Consider the following 23,775-nt stretch of genomic DNA (forward strand, 5'->3'; position numbering starts at 1 on the left):
ACTTTGATGGCATGCTAGTTAGCAAACCAAGTACTGCTCAACTAGTAGCAAGAAAGCAAAGCAGTTGTGCAAAAAGTTATTTTATGCTGCCACTCTGACTTCTCTTTACAATTTTCTTAGCTTGCACATTAGCTCACAGCGACTAACCTACTCAAGGGCACAAAGTGCTTTCCTGCTCTCTTTTTACAATGTATGCTCTTTTCTAGCTCATAACTGTAATCATGACCTTAGAGACTCTTTTCATTGGTTCATATATCATATTGCTGTATGATGTAATTGGGGTTTAATATGGCTGTATGCCTTGGGGTTACAGGTGTCTGTGGCCCCTGTGGGTGTCATTAAAAACTTTTAAATCAGTACAGCTCAACACAGCACAGCTGAGATCCCCTGCGACTGGTGTGGATGAATTACACAGTATTTAGTAAGCATGGAAAGAGAGTCAACAGTCAGCAGAACCAAAACCTAATGTTACCACACACCAGTCTACACACTAAAAGCTCAAAAGGTGATGGCGTTCACATTGCTGCCTCCAGTCAGCCAGCTGCCAGCTTCCAACACTGTCATTCATCGTCTCTCTGTTACTACAATAATGTAAACCCAGAACCAGACCACTAGAAATCATAAACTCTCAAGTTTTGAAGAAGTCAATCAATCTGAAGTGTTAATTGTCTTTTTCACCTCCACTAACCTTACTAATCTAGTCAGAACTGATCTTGTGTCATTTAGCAGGAAAACGGTGAGTTTCTGAAGAGTTGACTGATATCAAACACTGTAAATTCATATATTTATCAAAATTGATGTTAAAAAAATGTTCCATTCCATTAAATCTATAAGAGTGTAGTAAGATGAAATGTAAACTCACCCTGAGCTTGAGATTAACTTGCTGAGCCATATGTGCTATATCTGCACTGTGTCTGATTGGCTAAAAGATGCTGGTGTGGTGTGCAGTAGAGTCTACTGATCAAAACAGTCGTCACCAAAGCAACTGAGGTTTGTTTCACAAGAGCCAAATAATCCCCCTAAATACAACTTAATATAAAAATATATATTTAATTAAAATAACTGCCCAGGGTGCCTGGGCTTGAGCCCAGGTCAACCAATGCATTATATCACCCCTAGATGTAACATATACAGAGCTGACCATAGGACTTTGGCAACGTAGGTAAACTCTTCTGTAATGAATGCACATGATTCTGTTACCCAAGAATGGACACCAGACCCTCTAAAGAACTGTGAACTGAAAACAGCTTCAGCTACAACGACCTTAAAAGTACTGTTTTGTAGTAATGTCTGCTGATTATAGGCCTATAAGATATCAGATTATTTAAGAGGGTTTAACAGTTTTTGCTAAATAGAAATAGTAAATGCCTTGGAACTTCCTGATTGAGAAACTGAGAGGCTTCTTGGGTAACCCTAAAATATGTCAAACGGAGTTCAGTGTTATAGCAGTGTGGGTTCTTTCTCTCTCTCTCTGTGTCAGAGGTGGGCTGCCCCCCGGGCCGCTTGTACCGGGAGTGTGAGAGAGGTGAGGGTTGTCCTTTCAGCTGTGCTCAACTCAGTGGCCTTGAAGGCTGCTACTCAGAGGGATGTGAGGAGGGCTGCCACTGCCCATTCAACACCTACCAGCACAACGGAACCTGCATGCAGGTCAGATGAATAATACACTAGTGTTTAGTACAGAGGTGTCTGTCGAGTATATCGTGCAGTTTGCAGTGAGTGGGGATGGTTTACAGATTCCTATGTGTTTTGAGGACTGTATTTAGGCTATACAGCTATACAACAGTTATTGATGGTCTGTAAATGCTTTGTAGATGTTCATCTTCTTATTAACTTTAAATTGAACTATATATTCTGCTGTTTCCCTAACCTCTAAACCGAACCATAGCCTCTTAACCCAGAACCTGTACTGCAGTCCACATCTTAATCCTAAAACTGACACTGAGATTGGCAAGTATTTCGGCAGTTAGAGATAAGCCACAATCAACCATCAAAATAAGATGTGATAATATGTTTATAGGTCAAGATGAGGTAGTTTTGATTGGGTGTATAATGTACTGGTTTTGCACTGTTTGGTAAAGTTGTGTTGTATCACATCTGTAGGAGTGTCCATGCCTTGTGGACAGAGAGCTCTTGACCTCACTTCAGAGAGTGTCTGTAACCCCGGAGTTAACTCCAGACCTGCAGAACATTACTATGGGAACAGAGCTCAGGTCTGGAGAGGAGCTGATGCATGAGTGTAGCTCCTGGTAAGAAGAGTTTCTTTTGTAAACCTTCATATCTTGGGGTCATTAGTGTCTGATGTTCTGGAAGATTTCTGCTTTCACTCAGACTTTTTGTGGCAGCAGCCCAGAGGAATGTAGGCAGAAGTGCCTTGATCAAAAGCAAGAACTGACTCTTTTCTGTTGTGGTTTTTTTTCTTTTCATGCCTCATTTAGTTTGTGTAACTTATAACACTTATGCGCTGGACTCAGTGTTTAACAATATTAAACCTTTTTGGTTGCATTTAAAGGTATAAAGCGATTTTTTAATGTACTGGTCTTGAGCAACTTAAGGTTTAAATAAATGGTAAAAAAAAGAAAGCTGGAAAATAAAAATATTTTTTTGATTTTAGAGTCAAAAATGAATAACAGAGTTGTAGTTGGTCCTGTAATGAGTGAGATCTTTATAGCATCAAAAATAAAATTGATGGGGCTCCTGACTTGTGCAACTCTCAAAGCCAGAGATCTTTCAATCTGAACCTCGAATCAAGTTTCCAGGTTCTGGATTTTGCAGTCACTAGTAGGTATGACACTGGATGGCCAATCAGTTACATCAGCAGCAGCAACTAATCATTAAAACTATCATTAAAAACAAAGTACAGGACCATAAGCTGGTTTATATGCTAGGTTTTAAGACCTCTAGTCTAATGTTGACCTTATTGTCAGGAGATCATGAGATTAATACTAGGCATTGACTCAAGAAGTAGCAGCAGTTCATAAAGTTGTTGTGGCTGTTTCTTGCAAATGCAGAAAAAGCATACTCATTTCAGAGATGTCATTTGTATATTTTATTCATATAGTGTATTTACTGATCACAAATAATAATAATACTAGTAATAATAATAATAATAATAATAAAACTGAGCAGCAGTTATTGGAGAAGGATAATTGAGTTGGTGGGCAGTAATGTGTGGTCTCGTTTAACTTCCTTATCCCTCTCAGTTTGTGTCAGCATGGCCTGTGGAACTGCTCTCTGGTGCCCTGTCCTCGTGATGGGGGTTTGACCTCGTGGGGCCCCTGGGGGTCCTGCTCGATCAGCTGTGGGGGTCTGGGGCAAAAAATTCGCAGCAGAAGCTGCTCTCAGCCCAGCCCCACCCATGGGGGTCGAGACTGTGTGGGAGCCCTACAGGAAACAGCGTACTGCCAAACTCCAGACTGCCCAGGTCAGACAAAAAACCATCTATACTTCATATTACTGTTAATCTCTCTTTTTTCAGCAGAATATTTAGCACAAGTGATAAATTACTAATAACACCATGAAGGGGATGAAAATCCCTCCGAATGTTCTCTTCCTGAACTTTTAGAAGTCAAGTAATTTCTTTTATTTTACTACAAATGCAGTATTGAAAGTTTGTGAGTCTGTGCATCTGACAAAATTTCTCAGTGCTTATTTTAGGGAGTTACAAGTGACAAATAATTAATATCAAATTACACCTTGCTTTTGTTGTTGTTGAGTGCGTTTACATGCACTTAATAAAAATCTGATAACTGCAGAAAATATGATTTTGTCAGTAATAGTTCAACATGGTTGCATGCACTTGGGTAATCAGATAATGGGAAAAGTCAGTCAATAATCTGCTTTGCAATCAGCCAGTAAACTCACAGACACACACAAACATAATCTCAGACATCAAGCTGCAGCTTTTTTTGTAAACATGGCTCAAAATATGAATATGAAAATATGAATAATCATCCAGAAGATGAAGAATATTCAAATCCTTTATTTCATCAAGCATATAGTTGGTTTCAGCATCACTCGTAAAATGTTTTATGGCCATCTTGTGGGGGGTGTTAAACACTGCCTGCTATTTCCAGGACAGCGGTCTATTTTGCACAAGAGCAGACTGAAAAAACATGAATGGAATTAGAGTTAAGGGTGTTCATGCACTGAAAAACTTGATGGAAAGCTAAAATCTAGCTCTCTTTATCAAACATCTTAACCAGATTTCTAGACCTTAATCCAATTTAAGAAGTCAGAGTGTGCTGTTTACATGACCACTTGAGTAATCAGATTACGGCTGAAATCTGATAATGATTGGATTATTAAGTGCTGGGTAAACACACTCACTGGTGATAGCTCTGACTTCTGATAGTAAAGTTAATTCTAAATAGCTGTTGGGAAATGGTTTTTAACTGTATGGTTCTGTCTAATGTATGACTAATGACAATTATTTTAATTGCAGTGAATCTACGTCCTACAGAAGAACCTCCTCTATCAGGTAATCAATCATACAGCTGCTTAGTTTTCACACTAGCACATTGGGTTTGTAATGGTTTATTTCTTTTCACTTATCTTTCTTTATCGCTCTCAATGCAGATGAAGACATAGGGTTCTCTCAGTGGTCAGCTTGGAGTACATGTTCTAAAACCTGTAGTGATGCAGGTGCTCCTGCAGTGAAGTCTCGTAAGAGAGAGTGCATCAGTGCACCCTGCTCAGGACAGAACAGACAAGAGAAAATCTGCAACATCCCACAGTGTCCTGGTAATGCCTTCTTCTGGTCCTGATTTCATTTACACAGTCATATCTTCCAAATCTACTATGAATCTATGTGTTCTCTACCAAGTTCTCTTTGTAATAAACATGCAGTTTTTAATGATATTGACAGTATCTGCAATATATATCAGCAAAGCATCTTGTGATGATGATATTGTCACATAATATATCACAATCTGATAAAATGCTGTCATATTGTCCACCCTGTCCAGAAGTGTATAAGCTCATACAGTCTTCTTTACAGAGATCTTTGGAAGGATGTTACAAAGCCTGCTCATTTAATCTTACAAGTTCCAGTTGTCATTCTGTAATAAATTATTATTTATGTATTATTTATATTTCTGCTAATGCATATAAACTCAGCTGGCTATGCTGTTGTTTGGGAGATGGTGGGGTGTGCATGGGTGAAGTGTGTGCCCACAGGAACTGCTCGTGGACACAGTGGAGTGAGTGGAGTGCGTGTTCACGCTCCTGTGGGGTGGGCCAGCAGCAGCGCTTCAGGAGCTTCCTTGCCCCGGGTGTTAACGGAACCTGGTGTCCGGACATCCTCGGGGGCAATGTGGAGAACCGCTTCTGCAACATCCGCGCATGCCGTGGTAAGAAAGAGGATCACTAACTACTGTTGTGTTTTGATGGTTTTGAACATTGTTGTGATAGATTTGCCATGTACCATGCATTGTTCATTTCATTCATCATAAGAAAGTTTAGAGCCAGTAAGTGGCGCATAACCTCTTCATGCCAGCATCTACACTTTAAGAGAAAGTTTTAGTTTTCACCACAGGTATTAGGTTGGTTAAAGTAATTAATCAAATGCGTCAAAAAAGAAGCAGCAGTTTTACTACCAGAGCTGAAACCCCACAGTGCTGCCTCAGACTCCACCAAGCACGTGTTGTTGGATGCAGTGCAGCAGTTCCTGAACAAGTGTAGATGTACATTAAGACATAAACATCTTAGATTTTTCGATTGTAGTTGTTGGAAGCACCTGTTCAGTCAGGGTAACAAAAAGGTGACTGAAGCTTGAAGCTTTTGCCTATGTTTTAGGAATAGTTCATGACAAAATACATTTTTTTAACTCTTAAATGAGCATGATTATCAACAGTTTTGGGCCAAAAGATATGGTTAGGATTTAGATTTTGGGTTGAGGTTAGGAGTTCTACAATAGGTTATTCTAGTAAAGTGCTACTGAATAGTTCACAGAAGAATCAGTTTCACAATTACATTTTTTTTTCTTGTCTCATGTGTAGACAACCAGCCAGGACTTGTTTAAGGTCCACATTTTGCTTCTTTAATTTGCACTGCAGCTACAAGTCTAATCTAGCTAAAAATTTTTGGAAATTTATGTGACCCAAATCTATTAGTATAAACGCTTGTATCATGTTACTCTGGTAGCTCCAGTGCAGTACTAAAGAAGAATTAAAAAAACAAAAGCATCTTAGCTGATTGTGTAAATATCATTTATGGCAAACCTTTGCTTTAATAAAAGAAGGAATCAAATAGCTTAAGTACTCCTTTCCCCTTCTGTATCAAAGATTTACAACCAGATGCAGTTTTTTCTCACTTTTGTAAAATGGTACACATTTTTTCATAAAGGTTGAGAGTTATGGTAATAAACTATACAACTTTAGTTTTTAACTTTACTGAATTATAAAGAGAGTTATACTCACAGGACTTACACACACTGAGTGCATCTGAGCTCTTCAAGTAAATATAAAAAAGGTGTGCAGCATAAAAAACAGGGATAGACAGAATTCAGCTAGACTGCTTTTTCTAAATGAAAGACTTAAAACTTTGGGCTGCTCCTTTTTCAGTGGATGGGAGTTGGTCTCGCTGGAGTCCATGGTCACGCTGTGATAAGGCATGTGGGGGTGGCCGCTCAATCCGGACGCGCTCCTGCTCCAGCCCTCCCCCTAAAAACGGGGGGTGGAACTGTGTTGGAGAGAAGAACCAAGTCAAACCTTGCAACACCAAACCATGCGGTACGACTTACCAAAACATTTACATTTATTTATTGAGGCATTCATCTTTTGTATGGAGAGGAAAATCCTTAATAAGTATATATTTTAAAGTTTTGTGCACTGGAATGTGCTGTTTAATCTGTGTGTATATCCTAGATGAGCGTGGGTGCCCGCCAGGTCAGGAGTTCGTGCCTTGTGCTAATGAATGCCCTCAGCGATGTTCTGACCTACAGCAAGGCATTCAGTGCCACAGCAATACTGAGTGCCAGCCAGGCTGCCGCTGCCCTCGAGGTGAAAGAGGGAGAAAAAAATGGATATGACACTTAGATTAGTTCTATCTTTAGATGTACTGTGTTATTGGATAGGTCAGTGCGTAAGCAGACTTAAGCCATAACTGTAACTTCTGTGTTTGTGTGTGGATGTGTGTAGGAGAGCTGCAGCAAGATGGGGTGTGTGTGAAGCTGTGGCAGTGCGACTGTGTGGATGCTGCAGGTCAGAGCTGGGCTGCAGGCAGCCAGCACCAGGTTGACTGCAATAACTGTAGCTGCACAGATGGACTGCTTCTCTGCACCAACCACACCTGTGCAGGGGACAGCAGCTGCTCATGGAGCTCCTGGTCCAGCTGGGCCTCCTGCAGCGCCACCTGCGGGTCAGGACAGAGAACACGCTTCAGGTGAGAGCTAGAAGTACTTGAGTACTTGATTAACCGCTCAAGGAATCAGTGTTTGCGTCAGTGATCTTGTCACTCCAGTTAAATAGGCTAAATACTCTAGCTGATATTAGTTAGGTCTGGAAAGAGTGAAAAATATTTCTCTGACAAACTTAAGTAATGGCACTTTGTCCACTGAGGAGAAAATGACTTGTGTAAGACAAGTTTCCATCAACATCCATTGTTGTGCAAGTTAGCTGTAGTTTTAGTTCATGTATGAGGCAGCCTCTGTTATCCATCTAACATGAAAACCTCTGAGTTCTGTCTGCTGTTTTGAATGATGAAATATGTTTTCAGATGTATTCCTCTACTTGCTGTAAATTTTGGTGCTAATTTTTATGCTTCTTAAAACATTTCCACCACCTAAAAGAGTAGCGTCCAGCTCCTACCCTGTATTACTCTTGGCCAAAGTACCATTTGTTGTGTTTTAACCTTCCCATGGTTAACCAGATAGCTATTCATTAACTCCTGCGGATACTTAAATAGCGAAATAATTCACAGCACACATCCCTAGATACTCTGCTGTGATTTTATTTACAAGCGACTGAATGTTTGAATGAATCTACAGGGGCCATATTATTTTTTTTATTTCTTCTGAAGCCTGCATATGCTGTTTGTGTGGTTTTATGTACCAAAACACCTTTTTTCAGTTTTTAAATTACATAAATTGTTTTTGTTAATCAGTCCAGACAGCTATGTGCAACTGACCTCTGTTCTGATATACAACTACATTCCAGTAGGCCAGACAAACTGGCAAATTTGGATCACATTTTAAAGGAGGTTGGAAAAAATGAACTTCATTTATTTCTTTTCAGGTGTCTGAATTCTTTGGCAGCCCTCACTGATATGTATATTTTCTGATAGCAAGTAGCAACACAATGTTTTCTCTCTTCCACATCACCAACTGTGCTTCAGACTGCCGTAACAACACTCCTTATCACTTCATTTGTGAATGGGTAGGCTGTTGGAGGATGACTGGGCATCTTGTTTTAATGTAAATTCTTTTAATCCATGCTATGGCTGCTTGAAAACAGACTGTTGTTTGGATCCAGATGCTGACTGTACTGGTGATTTAAAAAGTGGGGGATAAAGAATGAATGGAAAGGATTGTTGAAAGCTGTAGGCTGATGGAGCAGAGGAGATTGACAGAGTATTGCTGGTAGAAAGGATCATGAATTATCACTTGTCTAGAGCTGACAACTATGCTGCCCTTTCAGATCACTGATTCCAGAGTCTCCAGATGTTGACTGTCAGTTTGAGGAAGTTCAGCACAAATCATGTGACCTAGGGCCCTGCCCCCCGCTGTGTCTCCATGACAACCAGGAGCTGTCTGTCGGAGACACATGGTTGCAAGGAGAATGTAAACAATGGTGGGTGAGGTGCAGGTTGTGAAATCTGGGTATATTTTAAAATGTCATTTGGTTTATTTTGCTGATTTTTATGTTTTAAATGAAATAATACTAGTATATAAATAAACATGTGCATGTAGATGCTGATACTGTGCAAACACAAACACTCTGTGTCATGTTCTGCGTGTGAATTGTTGTTTTTGCATTTTCATTGTGGTTTTCAGCACATGTATCCCTGAAGGAGAGTACTGCCAAGATATTGACTGCGAAGGTGGGTAAAATGTTCAGTAATCTGAACAATACATTTCTGTAACAGCTGTCTAAAAATGTGTTTCATTGCAATTAAATCTCTTGAAGTCCTGTGAATCACAAATGAACATTCTTTTACTATTTCATATTTGTAATAGATGCCAAAATTGTTTATATCAATACTTAAATTATTATAGGAGCAGCAAGAAGTTGCTGTAGGATAAATGCTAATATTTTAAATTTTAAATGTTCTGGACATTGCGGGCGCACTGATATATGGGAACTGTGGGCTGCTATCTAGTACTTTGTTGAAATTGGGATTAGGTCTGCCAGCATTAGCATTATGCAGAAAACATTACTCATGCTTATAAATAAATAAAATACAGACATTTCAGCACAGTAACCCAACTTCACCTAAACCTGCTTCTCTGGAATTTCATTAACTCACCATGAAATATTGGCTTGAAATATCAAATCTTTCAAATGCTGATGTTTTTAGACAAAAACTGATATGACTCTGATATCATCATGCATTCCTGCAGGATGGAAACATTCTTAAAGCTTATTCCTCTGTGCTGTTCTGCTTTCTGGGTCTTTCTGCTGCTATGTTCATCATCATTAGCTTCCTACTACATACAGGTGCACAGTCACATGACATGTTCTGTTGATTTTCTAAGTGAAAATAACACATCTTCTTCAGAAAACACACTTAACTATGGTATTCTTCTCAATTGTCGCATTGTAGCATTACTTGTAGCATCAATTTTGTAGTAGTAAAAATATTGGTCCTAAACTTTATAATGAACTGTTCAAAGATGTAATCATTTTCTTGGCAGTGGACGGTGGCTGGACTCCTTGGTCTGTATGGTCTGACTGCTCTGTGACATGCGGTCGGGGAACACAAATCCGTAGCCGAGCCTGTATCAACCCCCCTCCCCGCAACAATGGCACCCACTGCTCTGGACCAGAACAAGAGGCCCAGGACTGCCACACTGCTCTCTGTCTGGGTACTGATGTTTGCCGCTGTATTGTGCATTGGTGTATTCAGAATTGCACTCCCTGCGTTCAGTTTTGAGCAATACTATTAATAATACAATGTTTGTGTTGCAATTCATGGTAAACATCTGTCACTTCTGATGTTGAATGATGTCCCTGGTCCTGTCCCCTGCTCTCAGATGACCTATGTCCGTGGTCTATCTGGTCACCGTGTTCGCGGAGCTGTGGTGCAGGAGTGGCGTCCAGACGCAGGCAGTGTGTGTGTGAGGAGGAAGGTGACCACTCTTGTCCTGACCACATAGAGGCAGAGAGGGACAGAGAGGAGACTCGGCTGTGCTACACGAGACCCTGCCCAGGTGGGGCAGTACTGAACCTGTAGAGTACTACCACAAACAAATGCATAGCCCTGTTAAAAACTTCAACTATTTAACTATTTATTTTTATTTATGTGTTTTATTAATAATACATATTCTGAAAAACTTTTATCTGTTTACTTATTTATTTAGAACTATTATCACTTTTTGCTCACTGATTTATTTCAGTTGTCTGTTGCACATTTTAATGCACTGCTACTGTTTATTTTCTGAATTTAACATAATGGGGGAAAAACAAAATGTGGCCTGTTCCCAAGGTATGGGACATTTTATGTCTGTGGGTTTTCCTCCAATATGTCAAATTAAGCAAGATGGAGATGATTTCATAAGAAATAAGAAAACAGTATAACATTTATAATAAAGTTATCATAAAATTAATGTCCAGAATGCCCAGTATTTTAGAAGTATATAAAATGACAATGAACAGATAATTACAGTGTATTTTTATTAGCTAACATCTGGTTTCCAAGAACATTGAGTTCTTTAGTTTTGCTAGAAAAATATAAAAATATCATTGTTCATGATATTTTGTTTTTGAATAACATAATGATTAAAATGATAAGTTATTCCTGGTTTATTCAGTTATTTACTTACTGACCATGTATTTTTTCTCTGTGTCTCATGCATACACACGCACACACACAGACTGTCCCATGTCCCAGTGGAGTGAGTGGACGGTGTGTTCCTGTGTGTCTCCATGGCAGCAGCGCTATCGTGCACCACTCTCTACTACCACTAGGGGACAGCACTGCACAGAGCTTGAGCGGCAGAGCAGACCCTGCAAACTTCAGGACTGTCAGAGTGAGTGTCCTATGGATCTGTCAATATCCATGTTCATTGACACTCAAAACATGTTAAGCTCACTGGTGTGTTGTAGGGTTGTGTTACCTTTGTTCTGGAAAGTGTCTGCAGTCAGTTTCCAAATCCAGAGGCAGATATAAATTTAATGTGTAATGCCTGCAATGTGATGTATTTGTCCTTCTGTCTCTCTCTCTGCATGATTGTGTGTCAGACTGTACAGAGCCCTTCCAGCTGGACTGCGCTTCTCCATGTGAGAAGCAGTGTGTTCTGCAAGGCCAGGTGGATGCTTGCGGGGGTCAGTCGGGCTGCACGGATGGGTGCTACTGCCCTCAGGTCAGCTTAACACTCTACACCTGAGCATTAATAGCAACATCCCCAAGTGTCCTTGCATAGCTAGACTGCAGCTTTAAATCTCGATTATTGAAGCAGTTACCCTGCAATAAAACTGAAATATCTCTGTCCCGCTCTGTCTGTGGTTATAAACTCTGATATACAGCAAAGTTGGGTCTGGGTTCCACAGTGTGGATATATCACTGATTTGGCCTTAACCTTAACCCAACACCAAAAACCACAACAGAGCAGCACTGGAAGTCACACAGATTAATTAGTGATGATATTCTTTTAAAAGCAGTTGTAGTCCTGAAATCTAAGCTGTTGTAAAAAAAAACTTGATAGACACATTGTAACGACTGCCTCATAGCAATTAAATTCTGTTTTAATGTGACAAGTATAAAAGTGAAAATTATGCTGTGAATGGAGGGCAAACAACTAAAGTAGAAGATAGCTGGTTAAACAGGCTGAAAAGTAGCTAATATTTTAAACTGTTTCTCAATTAACATTGCATTAATATGCTTTGACCTGAGTATTTACTGAATAATTAACCGAAAAATGTAGAAAAAAAAAAAAAAAGCACCATTAGCTTGATGCTAAAACAACACAAATTGCATTGAGACACAAGCAGAGATTAGCATTACCTTTGTGGTAATTTGGTGAAGCTTTCTGCGTTTTTATGTATATTTTTATTTTAATGTTAAAATCCTCCAAAATTAACTAACATTATCAAGAGCATGTGAAGAAATAAGTGTTGATATTATGTCAAAGACATTTATGTATCATGTTACAGAGATATGTACTGAAGTTAGCATGCTAACCAGCTGGTCCTGGTCTTTCCCGTCTAATGCTACTTAATACTCAAGAGGGAACAGTGCGTCACTGTAGAGTCTGCCATCAGTCCAACATGAGAGGATGAAGAAGTCGCACTGCCCCGTGGGCATGTTCTATTCAGTTGTCAATCATGTTGAAGGTATTGCCCCCTAGGTAGGTCATTTAAGGACAGGTAGTCAATGAAAGGAACAGTAACAGGCTAGGTGGTTATGTTATGAAAGCAACAGTAAACGCAACGATGGCTAAAGAGTTAAAATTGGAGATTAAAATAGGAGAAGGGACTATGCATATTCTTCTTTCTCATGATAGGGGTGGATACCACAACTTTCTGGTCATTTGTTACCCCCTACTTGTTTGGAGTGTGCAGTATAAATTTGGCAGGTTGCATCATCTTATATACTGATCGTTTAAACCCTGGTATTTTAGAACATTTTCATTAATATATGGCCAAAAACCTGCTTCTGTATAGATTAGCAACAAAATTATATTATGCCTATACAAACTACATTTCTTTATGAAAGAATTGTTTGTTATGATTTTAATTCATTACAGCTTAAATGACTGATTTATGTATTTTATGGTATTTTATATTGTCAGTTTTATAAAACCAATAAGCCACTTGAAGCCATGTGTTACTCTGCTTCACATACCTGAGAACGCCCCATACCTGTCATAAAATCACAGTAACAAGTAGCCTCTCATATTGTACGGCTTTATTCAAATATTCCAAAATGTCATTTGGAACAACTTAAATATGGGTGGTAAAGGGTGCTAATAACTTCATAAACCAAGTTTTTTTTGTATTATTGTAAAAACATAGATTTATGCAAGGCCCTGTGGAGCTATTAAATAGACCATCTGCTTAAAGAAAGTTAATAGCAGTCCAGTCGAATGGTGAATAGCATAACCGCCTAGCCCATTCAATGCCCGGCTCTGGTGAGAACACACTCATCTCAGTATGTAACTGTGTTATTTTAGACTGCCTATATAAGACTGCTTGTCTTTGGGTGAGATTCCTAACACTGCATTTGCCTTCCTTTCAGATATAATTAGACTGTCTGTCTGGATAAAGTGAATGCCCTATGCACTACACTAAATCAAATGTATGTTCTGGTTGCCCTTTTTTTATGCTCCCCTTAAAGTCTGTACAGGGGCCTGGTAAAACATAACAAGAGTCCTTTGAGATGGACAGAAGGTTTGGTTCCTCTTCTTCTCAATGCGCTCTAGCCTTTACATGTAGCTCTATCACAAAGCACACCTGATTTAATTTAGTGAAGTATTGGTGAACAAAACCAGATGTTGCACAGTGAACACTGGGCTGCTTTAAGAAGAGGTTTGAAAATGATGAAGCTTTTTTGTGTTAATAATTTTCTTGTGTTGTATTAGTAAGTGATTACCGCTCGGATAAATAGCGTTAAATGTAAATTCAGGTAGCCTAAGACTTTTGCAGAGCACTGATTCTCACCTCTCATTCTGTTTCCAAGAATATAAGGTTGGTGTTAGTCTGTCAACTTCACTGAGCTAATTTTACCATCACACGTAACAGGGTAACTTAGCAACAAGTACAAGTTTTCTTTCCAAATGCAACTTCCAAAATGCAGTGTGATGTGAAATGCGTTGAGCTCTTTTTCAATGGAAACTCTAATGAAACTTCTTTATTGATTCCAGGGTCTGCTGCAGCAGAACGAGACATGTGTACCCCCAGAGCAGTGTGGCTGTATTCACCTCCTGCAACAGGACTCAGGCCTACCTCTTCCTGTCACTGTCCCACAGGGGAAGCAAATCACTGTAGGCTGCAGCACATGGTAAGATCACATACTTAACCTCTAATAAGCTTTAACAATAAACTGCATGCCCTTCAGTTCAAAGGTTCAAGATTGCTTAGCTGGAATACAAATGAAGAAGAAACAGAGCAGAAGAGAATACATTTCCTCTGTTGTTTGCTCATTTAATTGCCTTTGTTTCAGCTTATGCCATGAAGGATCTTTGCAGTGTGATTCTCGAGAATGTGAAGGTAATGAAGTCAAGACTTTATAGTTTTATGAGTTTGATTGAGGGTTGAACTTAAGGCCTTTTTGATCTGACCTAACCTAGAGCTTTATCAGTGATAGTAATCCAGTTTAAATACTCATAGTAATGCAGTAACAATGCTGGTAATGGATACAGCCATGCACCGTGTTGTTATTGTAATTGAGTATCATTTGTTCTTGTAATGCTAGCATGTACATCCAGGCTATGACCTTTCAGTCCATGTTATCTGCGCTAATTTGGGAAAAGTGATTATGAGGTTCAGTAGGTGTGATTGAGCAGGGAAATCACCAAACTGTACTAGACATTGGCCCTCTAGGACACAAATTTGAGACCCCTGCTTTATCTCATACAAATTGGCATTGCACATTACATTACCTCCTCTGTAACAAATCCAGCTTGAATAAGTTTTTAAAAAAAATTAAAATGTTTCGCATGATTTGTGAATCACTCTCTTTTTCTTCCTTGTTGTTCTCTCATTCTGTCTCTCTCACCTGCTCAGTGTCACTCAGTGAGTGGTCAGAGTGGACTCCCTGCTCTCCTTGTGTTCCTGCCTCCTCTCTTCTCCAATCTGGCTCTGCAGTGGACGGAGGTGGAGGTGCTGGAGTGCATGCGACTGCTGCTACTCTGGTGTCAGTGCAGAGGCGTTACCGGGCGTGTCTGGATGTTGACTCTGGTTTGCCTATTAATAGCAGAGAAGGGGAGTGCTCTAAACCTCTGGAAGAGGAGAGAATATGCCCCCAACCTGACATCTGCAAAGGTGGGACTAGCTTTCGTTCATTGCCGACATTACAGAACTACCAAAACTGACAATGGCCTTCCAAAAAAGTTTGGAATTTATCTTTTTTAATTACTTTAATATTTTAATTAGACACCAAAAAGTACTTTTTTTATTCAGTATTTCAAATATAGATACATGATATGATAAATAATGTTTGACAAAAGATAACTTAAAATCATTTTTTTCAACTTTTCTGTTTATCCCATTTGAAATACAAGGAATTTTGGATGTGAATTTTTATTTAGATTTACTTAGATCTCAATTCTATATAATTTCCCAGTAATTTTAGAATCAGTCAGTTTAATTGATGGACCTAAGTATCTTTGGACATAAGCTTCTTCTTTTTTCTCCTTCACTTTCCAAAAAATTTTCGAACAGTACGGTATTTGTTGCCCAGCGCTGCCCAGCAGCAGAAACTCTTCATAGACGATGAATTAAAGGACCACAATTCTTTTAATAGTTTTTCATGTAATATACTGCAGTAAATGAAGAAGTGCAGCTACAGAGATTTGTTCTTGAAAAAATACATTATTCTATTCTAAAAGAAAAATATGAAACGTTGCTCTTGAAGGGTGTGAGTGTTTAATGTCATTGTGTTGTTGAATGCAGACCTATGCCAGTGGAGTGTGTGGGGACCGTGGAGTGTGTGCCAGGACCCATGTAGTGGTGGATTCCGCCAGCGTGAGCGCAAAGCCTTAGCAGCCACCCCTGGGCCTCACTGCCCAAGACAGCAGAGCCAGTCACAGAGTTGTAACACTGGCCTCTGTCCTGGTGTGTACTAACACTCATGCATGCTCACACAAACAAACAAACAAACCTGACAAACATATATTGCTGCTGCCGGAAGAAAGCCTTCTATTTGCATTTTTGTCATTTGGACCAAAAGAAATGGCCCAAAATGACTTGGAAATATGTCTGGTTCCATTTACTTACATTAAAAATAAAGTCTGTTTTTTCCTTCTACTGTATAGTTACCATTTTGGAGATACAAGGTTTTCTTTCGACAACAGCGATATGCTAAAAACAAACATGACCATGCAATACAACCTACACACACACACACACACACACACACACACACACACACACGCACACTACATACAGTGTAATGTAAAGGTTCTGCAACAGTTTTAGTGTTTTTTCTAGAACAACATTTTATGATAAGACTTTAATGAGGATTTGCATTCAGCCACAAGAACATTAGTGAGGTTACTGATGCTGAATGACTAGTTCTAGGTCACAAGCACCACTTCAGCTGGTTCCACAGGAGTTGGATGAAGCTCCATCACTCCACTGCACCACAGCCCAGTGCTGTGAGCTTGATACCCCTCTAGCCAACTCCTGGCTTGGTGACTGGCTTGGTGACTCATATGCAGCTGTTCTGGAGTGTGCCATTGCTTTGGCAGCACTCTTCTGTGGAACTTGTACAAGCTGTGTGTGCACAAATGAATGGCTGTTTTAGCAGTAATGAGTGCTCCAGGTTCACTAATTAGAAAGGATATCCAGATACTTTTGTGTATATAAAGTAGAAATAGTCAAATCTGTATATGTATTCATTTGAAACACTTTTTCATGAAAATAAATAGATAAATAAAAATGATGCCCTCCAAATAATTTTTTATAGCCAAGAAGTGCTCAAGTATATGTGGATGTTCAGTTGGAAAGGCTATTAGGCTCCTGGTGTGTGAGACAATGCTAAAAGTGTGTAAAACTGCTCGAGGCAAAGGGGCTGATTTCTTAAAGTCTCTAATATATTTAATAGTTTGGATTATGTAATATTTTTTGGTTGCTGCATGGATCCACCTCAGATCAGATGTCTTTAACTAAGTAATATGTGGAAACTGCTGCTGTATGTACTTGTGTCAATTACACATACAGACGCATTAGCATGCATGTAATTATGCATAAACATAAGTACATGCAAAATTGGTAATGTCACTTTTAATTCTTTAGCTATTGCCTGTGTTGAATTTAAGGTGAGCGGTGTGAAGACAGGGGGCGTGTCTATGAGGCTTCCTGTGCCAATCAGTGTCCACGGAGCTGTGCTGATCTGTGGGAGCATGTGCAGTGTCTGCAGGGAGTCTGTCACCAAGGTATTCCTGCCACTAATATATTAACAATGCCATAACAAAAGTCAACAATGACCTTACACTCTGTTCACAAGGGGCGTAAAAATACATCAGTTTTCCATGGGGTATTGATGTGAAGTTGGTGATTTAGCATAACATTAGCATAATAATTAATCCTAAAATAAACACACACACACATCATCTAAACCACTTATCTTTCTGGGTCGCGGTGAGTGCTGCCTTCCTGCATTCCTGCCTTCCGCCCGATGACAGTTGTGATCGGCTCCAGCACCCCACCACCACTATGAATCACCACTGTCTAGAACAGAGCATTTCACATCAAACCACTGTGAATGACTTTGTTTAATCTTAATGAATAAATTATGGAGGACTTATGGAAAAACACTGGCATTCCTCTTAAATCCTTCTTTTTCCTCTTTTCTATGTTTGTGTGTATCCAGGCTGCCGTTGTCCTGACGGCTGGCTGCTACAGGATGGTGAGTGTGTGAGAGTGTCAGCCTGTCGCTGTGGACTTCCCACAGAGAACGGCACCCTTCAGCTTACGCCTGGACAGAATGCCACAGTCAACTGCAACACCTGGTAAGAGAACAGGCACACTACTAGTAAATAATCTATATATTTGCAGTATAAAATTGTTTGATGAACCATTCTTTAACACACAATGTCTTCAATGTCTCTGCAGTGTGTGTGTAAATGGGTCACTGGTGTGTACCGACCAGCCATGCCCAGTGTACGGCTCATGGGGGTCCTGGAGTGAGTGCTCAGTGTCGTGTGGCAGTGGACAGAGAACACGCAGTCGTCCCTGCACTCACACTGCGGGAGGCCCACCCTGTGCAGAGACTGAAGAGAAACAGACCTGCACTCAGCCTCCCTGTCCAGGTCTGCAATTTCTGTACTTTATATCGTTCAAAAGTTTTACTCACTTGTCAGACAACGATGTTTCTGCAGCAAAATATATTTTATATTATTGAAATGTTTGCTTCCAAACTTTTGAACAGTAATGCTTGGGGCGTTAAGCTGTTCACTCAATGACAGATGTCCCATTTTAGTTATCAATATACATGCATAAAAATGGTTTTGTTGCAGTTTTTGGGCTACAGGGCCACATGTAGGCGCAGTCTTTCACTCTCTCTCTTGCTCTTTATTCCTTTAACACTGTGTGAAAGATGTGTTCAGCTGTTTAACTGTTAACTGTTAAAATAAAAATACATTTCTGATTGAAGTAATTATGGTGATCACAAGAATATATCATGACTTTGATGATAGAAATGTACTATACAGGTATCAGTGAATTAATACAGGTTGGAGATTATGAATGTAAGATTTCTTTAGAACTTTATGGCTATGTGTGAATTATGCAGATGCTGTTTTGTTCAGATTAATTTTTTTATTTTGATTTATATTCTGATTGAGTCTTGTCTGCTGTTAGCTTCTTGTGTACTGAACGAGTGGTCCTCCTGGAGTGAGTGCAGCGCCTCCTGTGGAGGGGGAGTGTCAGTTCGCAGTAAAAGTATTCTACAGGAGCCTGAGCCTGGAGGACTGGCCTGCCCATCTCCTATTGAGCAGCACACGGTCTGCAATACCAATAGCTGTCTGCCTGGTGAGGAGGACACACACAAGTTAATGCACATACACACACAGACACAAGTGCCAGCTGATGTTTACCTCATTTTTCAGCAACACCACTGAACTACTTTCCAAGTAGTGGCTCATAAAAAAAATGCAATTAAATCTGCTTCAAGTACAAGTACAAGTTTTCAGCACTTACCACAACTGTATGTATACACACACACACACGCGCACACACACACACACACACACACACACACACACACACACACACACACACACACAATCACAGAGAAAAGAGATTCAAATGCAATTTAGGTTTTAATGCCCCGTTTTATCTCTCTCATATTTGTCTGCAGTGCCATCCTTCACAGCACCATAAAATGTCTAGCCAGCATTAAATCACGGCATGAGCTGCAAATTTACTGGTCATAAAAATACTGTCCCCCTCATCCCACATTTATGATGGACCTGCTGCATTTTTCATGAAAATTTGCATCACTGGAGAATAGTGCATTTCTAGCCCATACTCAAGCTTTCTCCCTAAAGCAGAATAAAGATTTCTGAATTAAAATTGTGCAATACCGCTTTTCTGTCGCTTACACTAAATAAAGATCACTAACTATCTATCCATCCATCCATTTTCCAAGGCGCTTCTCTGTCAAGGTCACTAGATCACTAACTAACTTTTCTTATTTCCACAGAGACTTTTAGATTTTAAATAGGGCTGTGAAAGGTGAATTATTAACAGCACATTTTTTTAATCCTTGAACACATTTTCTAGTTTGATCCTTTAGACCTGCTGTAGTAGTTCAAGCTGAAGCCCAGCTGCTCAAATGATGTATGTTGCTATGACAGAATCTGAGAATGTAGCTGTCTTGTACAAATACATCTTTTAAATGACTTTTAAGGCACAGTACACTGGGCAGTGCTTGCAGGAGACCGTATGGATAAACAATTGAGCAGCTAACTAACAAAAGAAATAGCAAAGTGCAAAGCTCCTGCTACCTTCGGTTAGAAATATTCATTGTATATGCGATGTATATGATGCATTCATTCATTGTTTAGAACACGCAGCTTCTGTTGCGGTCACTGGATGTCGGTGATTAAAATTGGAAACTGCTTTCATCCTGTGTTAAACAAATATGTTCTGCTGAAGCTTATTCAGTAATACTTTGCTTGAACTCCACACCATAACGTTGACAAAACTGTCAGAGCCATGTCAGTGCAGATCTCATGTGCTCCCATGAGTTGTCTTGACAGATATTTTACAGTAATATAATACTGAGTGCGTTCACATGCACTTAATAATCTGATAATTTAAGTAAATCAGATTTTTTCAGTAATGGGAAAACTCATAAGCTTGCAGTAATCAGATTTCTGCTTTGGCACCAGCCTGTAAATTCATAGAAACTCACATAAACATTAAACATTAAATGTAAATGTTGTCATGCCACAACGTTTTTTAAAAAAAAAAAAACATTAAGCCACTTTACCTTAATATACAAACATACATCGTCTAGAAAATGAAGAATATAATCTGTGCCCAGGAGTCAAAAGGGAATACAGCAGGTTTTATTTCAAAGGAGGGAAGGAAATTAACATGAGTGCTCACTGTCTCTACCTACATGAGGTGACCTAATAAATCTCTCAAGTGTGCATATGGTCACTTCGCCAATTGATTATTTAGTGCTCTTGTCCCTGTTTCACTACTCCTGTACCTGTTGGCCTGAAAATATGTGGCGGTCAAACCCCAAACCCCTATGTTGAAACCTTTTCAGCCTTAACTCACCCAGATTGGTGTAGTACTGTGAGGCTCTACAGTGCTTGAATTGCAGGTTTGGGAATTGGAGAAGACTGAATTAAGTGAGAAACTAAATGCCATTTTTTTCTTCATCCTTATATAATGATATTATACTTTAGGTTATGCTTGGCATTCCATATCATTTTGGGAAACACTTTGTTGGCATTGTGCACTCATGCCTTGGATTTTTCACACAAATGTGTACACATTTGTAATGTCAATGGTGATAACAGACTAATTGCAAACTAGTCTGACAGCTACAGTGCAGCTGATAAGCATAGCTTTAATTAAGCATAAAGCAGAAATTAAGTCTTCAACTGCTGTCATGTTCATAAAATGTAGTTTTTTGGCTGATAAAACATAATAGAGAATAATTTGACAGGTCCATTTTAAAGTAGTAAGATAAAGTTAGAATTAAGCCTCTTTGAATTAATGTTTCCTCAAGAGTGAAAGGAGCAGTGCTGCTTGTGTGATATTCATGACAAAAGCTCTGCATTAATGCTACTAAACTCAAGCCTTAAGCCAAAAGCTTTCATCTTCATCACAGTTTGTTAAAATTATTTTGGTCATTTTTCTTAACCAGAAATTATGCTCATAATAAGTGTTTTTTGAGAATATGCATTGGCTTTGGACTGACTACTGTTCTTTTCTCTCTTGTCTCTTTGCTGTTGTGTCAGAGTGTCCTGTGGGTCAGGTGTTCAGTGTGTGTGCAGGATCGTGCCCATTCTCCTGCCAGGATCTGTGGCCTGAGAGTGAGTGTGTGCCAGGAGCCTGTAGCCCTGGCTGCGCCTGCCCTCCTGCTACAGTGAGTTAACATGAACACCTTTGAACAATTCCATGGCAGTGCTGGGCAGTATTGATAAAATTCACTATCACAGTACTTTCCTATAATATTATGGTATACTGATATCAGATTATCTTTATGTTAGCATTGATCAAATTAATGGCCCATTCTTTCAGAGCACTAGTACTCTGTGCTGAAAGAAACTGTCATTTCTTCTTTTAAAATTACACCAAAGAAAACTTTATGCTAGGGCTGGGCAATGTGACCATATTCATCACAGTCATGATAAATTACATCACAGTATACATCACCAGTACATAAAATCACTTAGTGCTGTTTAATGGAATACACAGCATGTGAAATGTTAAATGCAAATTGTATTTATAGTTTTTTTAAAGGTCGATTTTTAAATTTACTTTGTTTCCACTTATCAGAAAAAATAAATATTGTGATTTATAGGGTATCGTGACTTCCTGAAGTATTATGACGTTCTTACTGTATCACCCAGCTCTACCTTACAGAGTGACAGAAACTGGAAACCTGCTGCTTAATATTACTTTAAATTTTTTTAGATGTATTTTGCATACAAATTACATGCAGTCTAGTTAACAGTCAAGTCTGGGACACCACATGAAAAGTTCACAAAATACATATAAATATAAAAAAGAAAAACTGCTTTGCTTTGTCTATCAATACCACTAAAACTGAAAATCAATATTGTCGTGATGCTCCAATACTGATGTACCAAAAACAACTGACGCTGTCAAAAGTTCATACATTAAGCTTAAACTGACAGCTCAGAGCGGCTTTGTGATCAACATGAACACAAAGTTTTGGTCTCATTTAAAACATTCTGCTTGACCATTTAATGTGTATGTGTATGTGTGCTCACATCATTGAGATTAGACTGCTGTAGAATACACTTAAAAATGAATAGCCTAGTATCTTTTAAATATTGTGGTAAGAAATGACTATAGGTGTGTAGATAAATACACTAGATGTCTAAAAATATCCAGACGCCTTCTACTTAGTGAATTCAGAGACTTTAAGGTGCACCCCTTGCTGATACAGGCATTCAGTTGCATGCACAATGCCAAATGTCAGCCAAAAGGGTAAAAGAGCATTGAACTATGGACTGTGGAGCAGTGGGGCATCATCAAATGCCTTTGAAATGAGCTAGAGTGGCATTTGTGATCCCAAACTAATCATCCAACATTAGTACCTGACCTCACTAATGCTCTTGTGGCTGAATGCTATCAAATTCTCACAGCAATGTTCCAGCATGTGGTATAAAGCCTTCCTAGAAAGTAGAAACTCTTACTGCAGCAAAGAGGGACAAACTCCTCATCAATACCCTTGATTTTAAAGGAAACATTGGGTGAGCAGGTGACCTCAGCCTTTTGGATGTATAGTGTAGATAGACATGCAGAAAGTACCATTAATTCTAAAGGAAAATGCAAAGCATGAGGAGCAAAAAAATACACAAAAAGCACAAATTTAGAAAGTACAAAATTGCAGAATTTACAAGATGCTTAGAAGAGATGTAAACCGCTACACTAGTTTAAAAAATGCATGCATAAATCCAACTGTGATGTTTTTTTTTTAAATATGCACTTTTACACATATAATGATAATGAGTTTAACAGTTGTTTAACTACAGAAATACCAGAATGATTGCTGACTACTATGAACCAATAAAGTGCAAGAGCTTTACAGCTGAGAAGCACTTAGTATGAAGGTCAATATCTCCCGAGCTGTAGGTTAACTCATTATATGGCCTAATAGCTGTGGGGAGGAACGACCTCACACAGTGCTTTCTATGTAAAGAGCATTACAGCACTCACCCACCAAAAGCTTTGTTCTCAGCTGAACACACTGCAATCCATATATCCATTCTCCTGTGCTCCCAGGTTATGTTTAATGGGACGTGTGTGCCGCACTACGAGTGCCCCTGCTCGCCTCTCTCTCTGTTACTGATGTTCCCCAACATCACATTGAGTACCCCACAGGAGCAAGTGCCCCCTGGGACTATTGTACCACACCTCTGCAATACTTGGTAATAACTCAAGCCTCTTTCCTCTTGCTTTCATGTTATCCCTCATTCATTTACTCCCTTTCGCTTCCACCATTCTTTTCTGTTGGGACCAGGATATTGCTGAAAGTATATTGATTTTGAATATGAGATGTACGTCATACGTGCAAGGGATGCCAAGGGACACGGGTGAACATAGATCAGTGTGTAGATTCAGTATCAGGCTCAGAATGATTTTTCCACCCACACAAGGCGTTGGGTTAAAGCAGGCGTGACGGAAAGACAGGCATATGCTGTAGGATAAATGCTCGCCTCTCTCAGTCAACATTCTGTACAAT

At 39.3% G+C, this 23,775-nt stretch overlaps 1 protein-coding gene and 1 long non-coding RNA gene across 2 annotated transcripts in view; one reads left to right on the forward strand and one right to left on the reverse strand.

The window, feature by feature from the left end:
* Window positions 1–23,775, forward strand: part of scospondin (subcommissural organ spondin) — a 128,063-nt gene that overhangs the window by 84,917 nt on the left and 19,371 nt on the right. Inside the window, exons 80-104 of the mRNA XM_037537369.1 lie at window positions 1,481–1,647; window positions 2,101–2,246; window positions 3,201–3,421; window positions 4,442–4,477; window positions 4,576–4,740; window positions 5,139–5,348; window positions 6,561–6,728; window positions 6,864–6,998; window positions 7,137–7,380; window positions 8,634–8,786; window positions 8,990–9,036; window positions 9,851–10,021; window positions 10,190–10,366; window positions 11,030–11,185; window positions 11,397–11,518; window positions 14,018–14,154; window positions 14,317–14,363; window positions 14,880–15,137; window positions 15,768–15,929; window positions 17,135–17,251; window positions 17,689–17,827; window positions 17,931–18,127; window positions 18,678–18,848; window positions 21,299–21,426; window positions 23,316–23,461. Of these exons, the coding sequence (XP_037393266.1) occupies window positions 1,481–1,647; window positions 2,101–2,246; window positions 3,201–3,421; window positions 4,442–4,477; window positions 4,576–4,740; window positions 5,139–5,348; window positions 6,561–6,728; window positions 6,864–6,998; window positions 7,137–7,380; window positions 8,634–8,786; window positions 8,990–9,036; window positions 9,851–10,021; window positions 10,190–10,366; window positions 11,030–11,185; window positions 11,397–11,518; window positions 14,018–14,154; window positions 14,317–14,363; window positions 14,880–15,137; window positions 15,768–15,929; window positions 17,135–17,251; window positions 17,689–17,827; window positions 17,931–18,127; window positions 18,678–18,848; window positions 21,299–21,426; window positions 23,316–23,461 (3,820 nt within the window). The remainder of the gene's footprint in view (window positions 1–1,480; window positions 1,648–2,100; window positions 2,247–3,200; window positions 3,422–4,441; window positions 4,478–4,575; window positions 4,741–5,138; window positions 5,349–6,560; window positions 6,729–6,863; window positions 6,999–7,136; window positions 7,381–8,633; window positions 8,787–8,989; window positions 9,037–9,850; window positions 10,022–10,189; window positions 10,367–11,029; window positions 11,186–11,396; window positions 11,519–14,017; window positions 14,155–14,316; window positions 14,364–14,879; window positions 15,138–15,767; window positions 15,930–17,134; window positions 17,252–17,688; window positions 17,828–17,930; window positions 18,128–18,677; window positions 18,849–21,298; window positions 21,427–23,315; window positions 23,462–23,775) is intronic.
* LOC119263127 lies at window positions 6,103–14,929 on the reverse strand. Its single transcript, XR_005130138.1, has 3 exons — window positions 14,872–14,929; window positions 7,288–7,350; window positions 6,103–6,678 (listed from the first exon to the last, which is right to left on the reverse strand). It is a non-coding gene; the product is annotated as an uncharacterized LOC119263127 (long non-coding RNA).

Source organism: Pygocentrus nattereri, chromosome 3 (genome assembly GCF_015220715.1).
Source record: "Pygocentrus nattereri isolate fPygNat1 chromosome 3, fPygNat1.pri, whole genome shotgun sequence".
Classification (NCBI taxonomy): domain Eukaryota; kingdom Metazoa; phylum Chordata; class Actinopteri; order Characiformes; family Serrasalmidae; genus Pygocentrus; species Pygocentrus nattereri.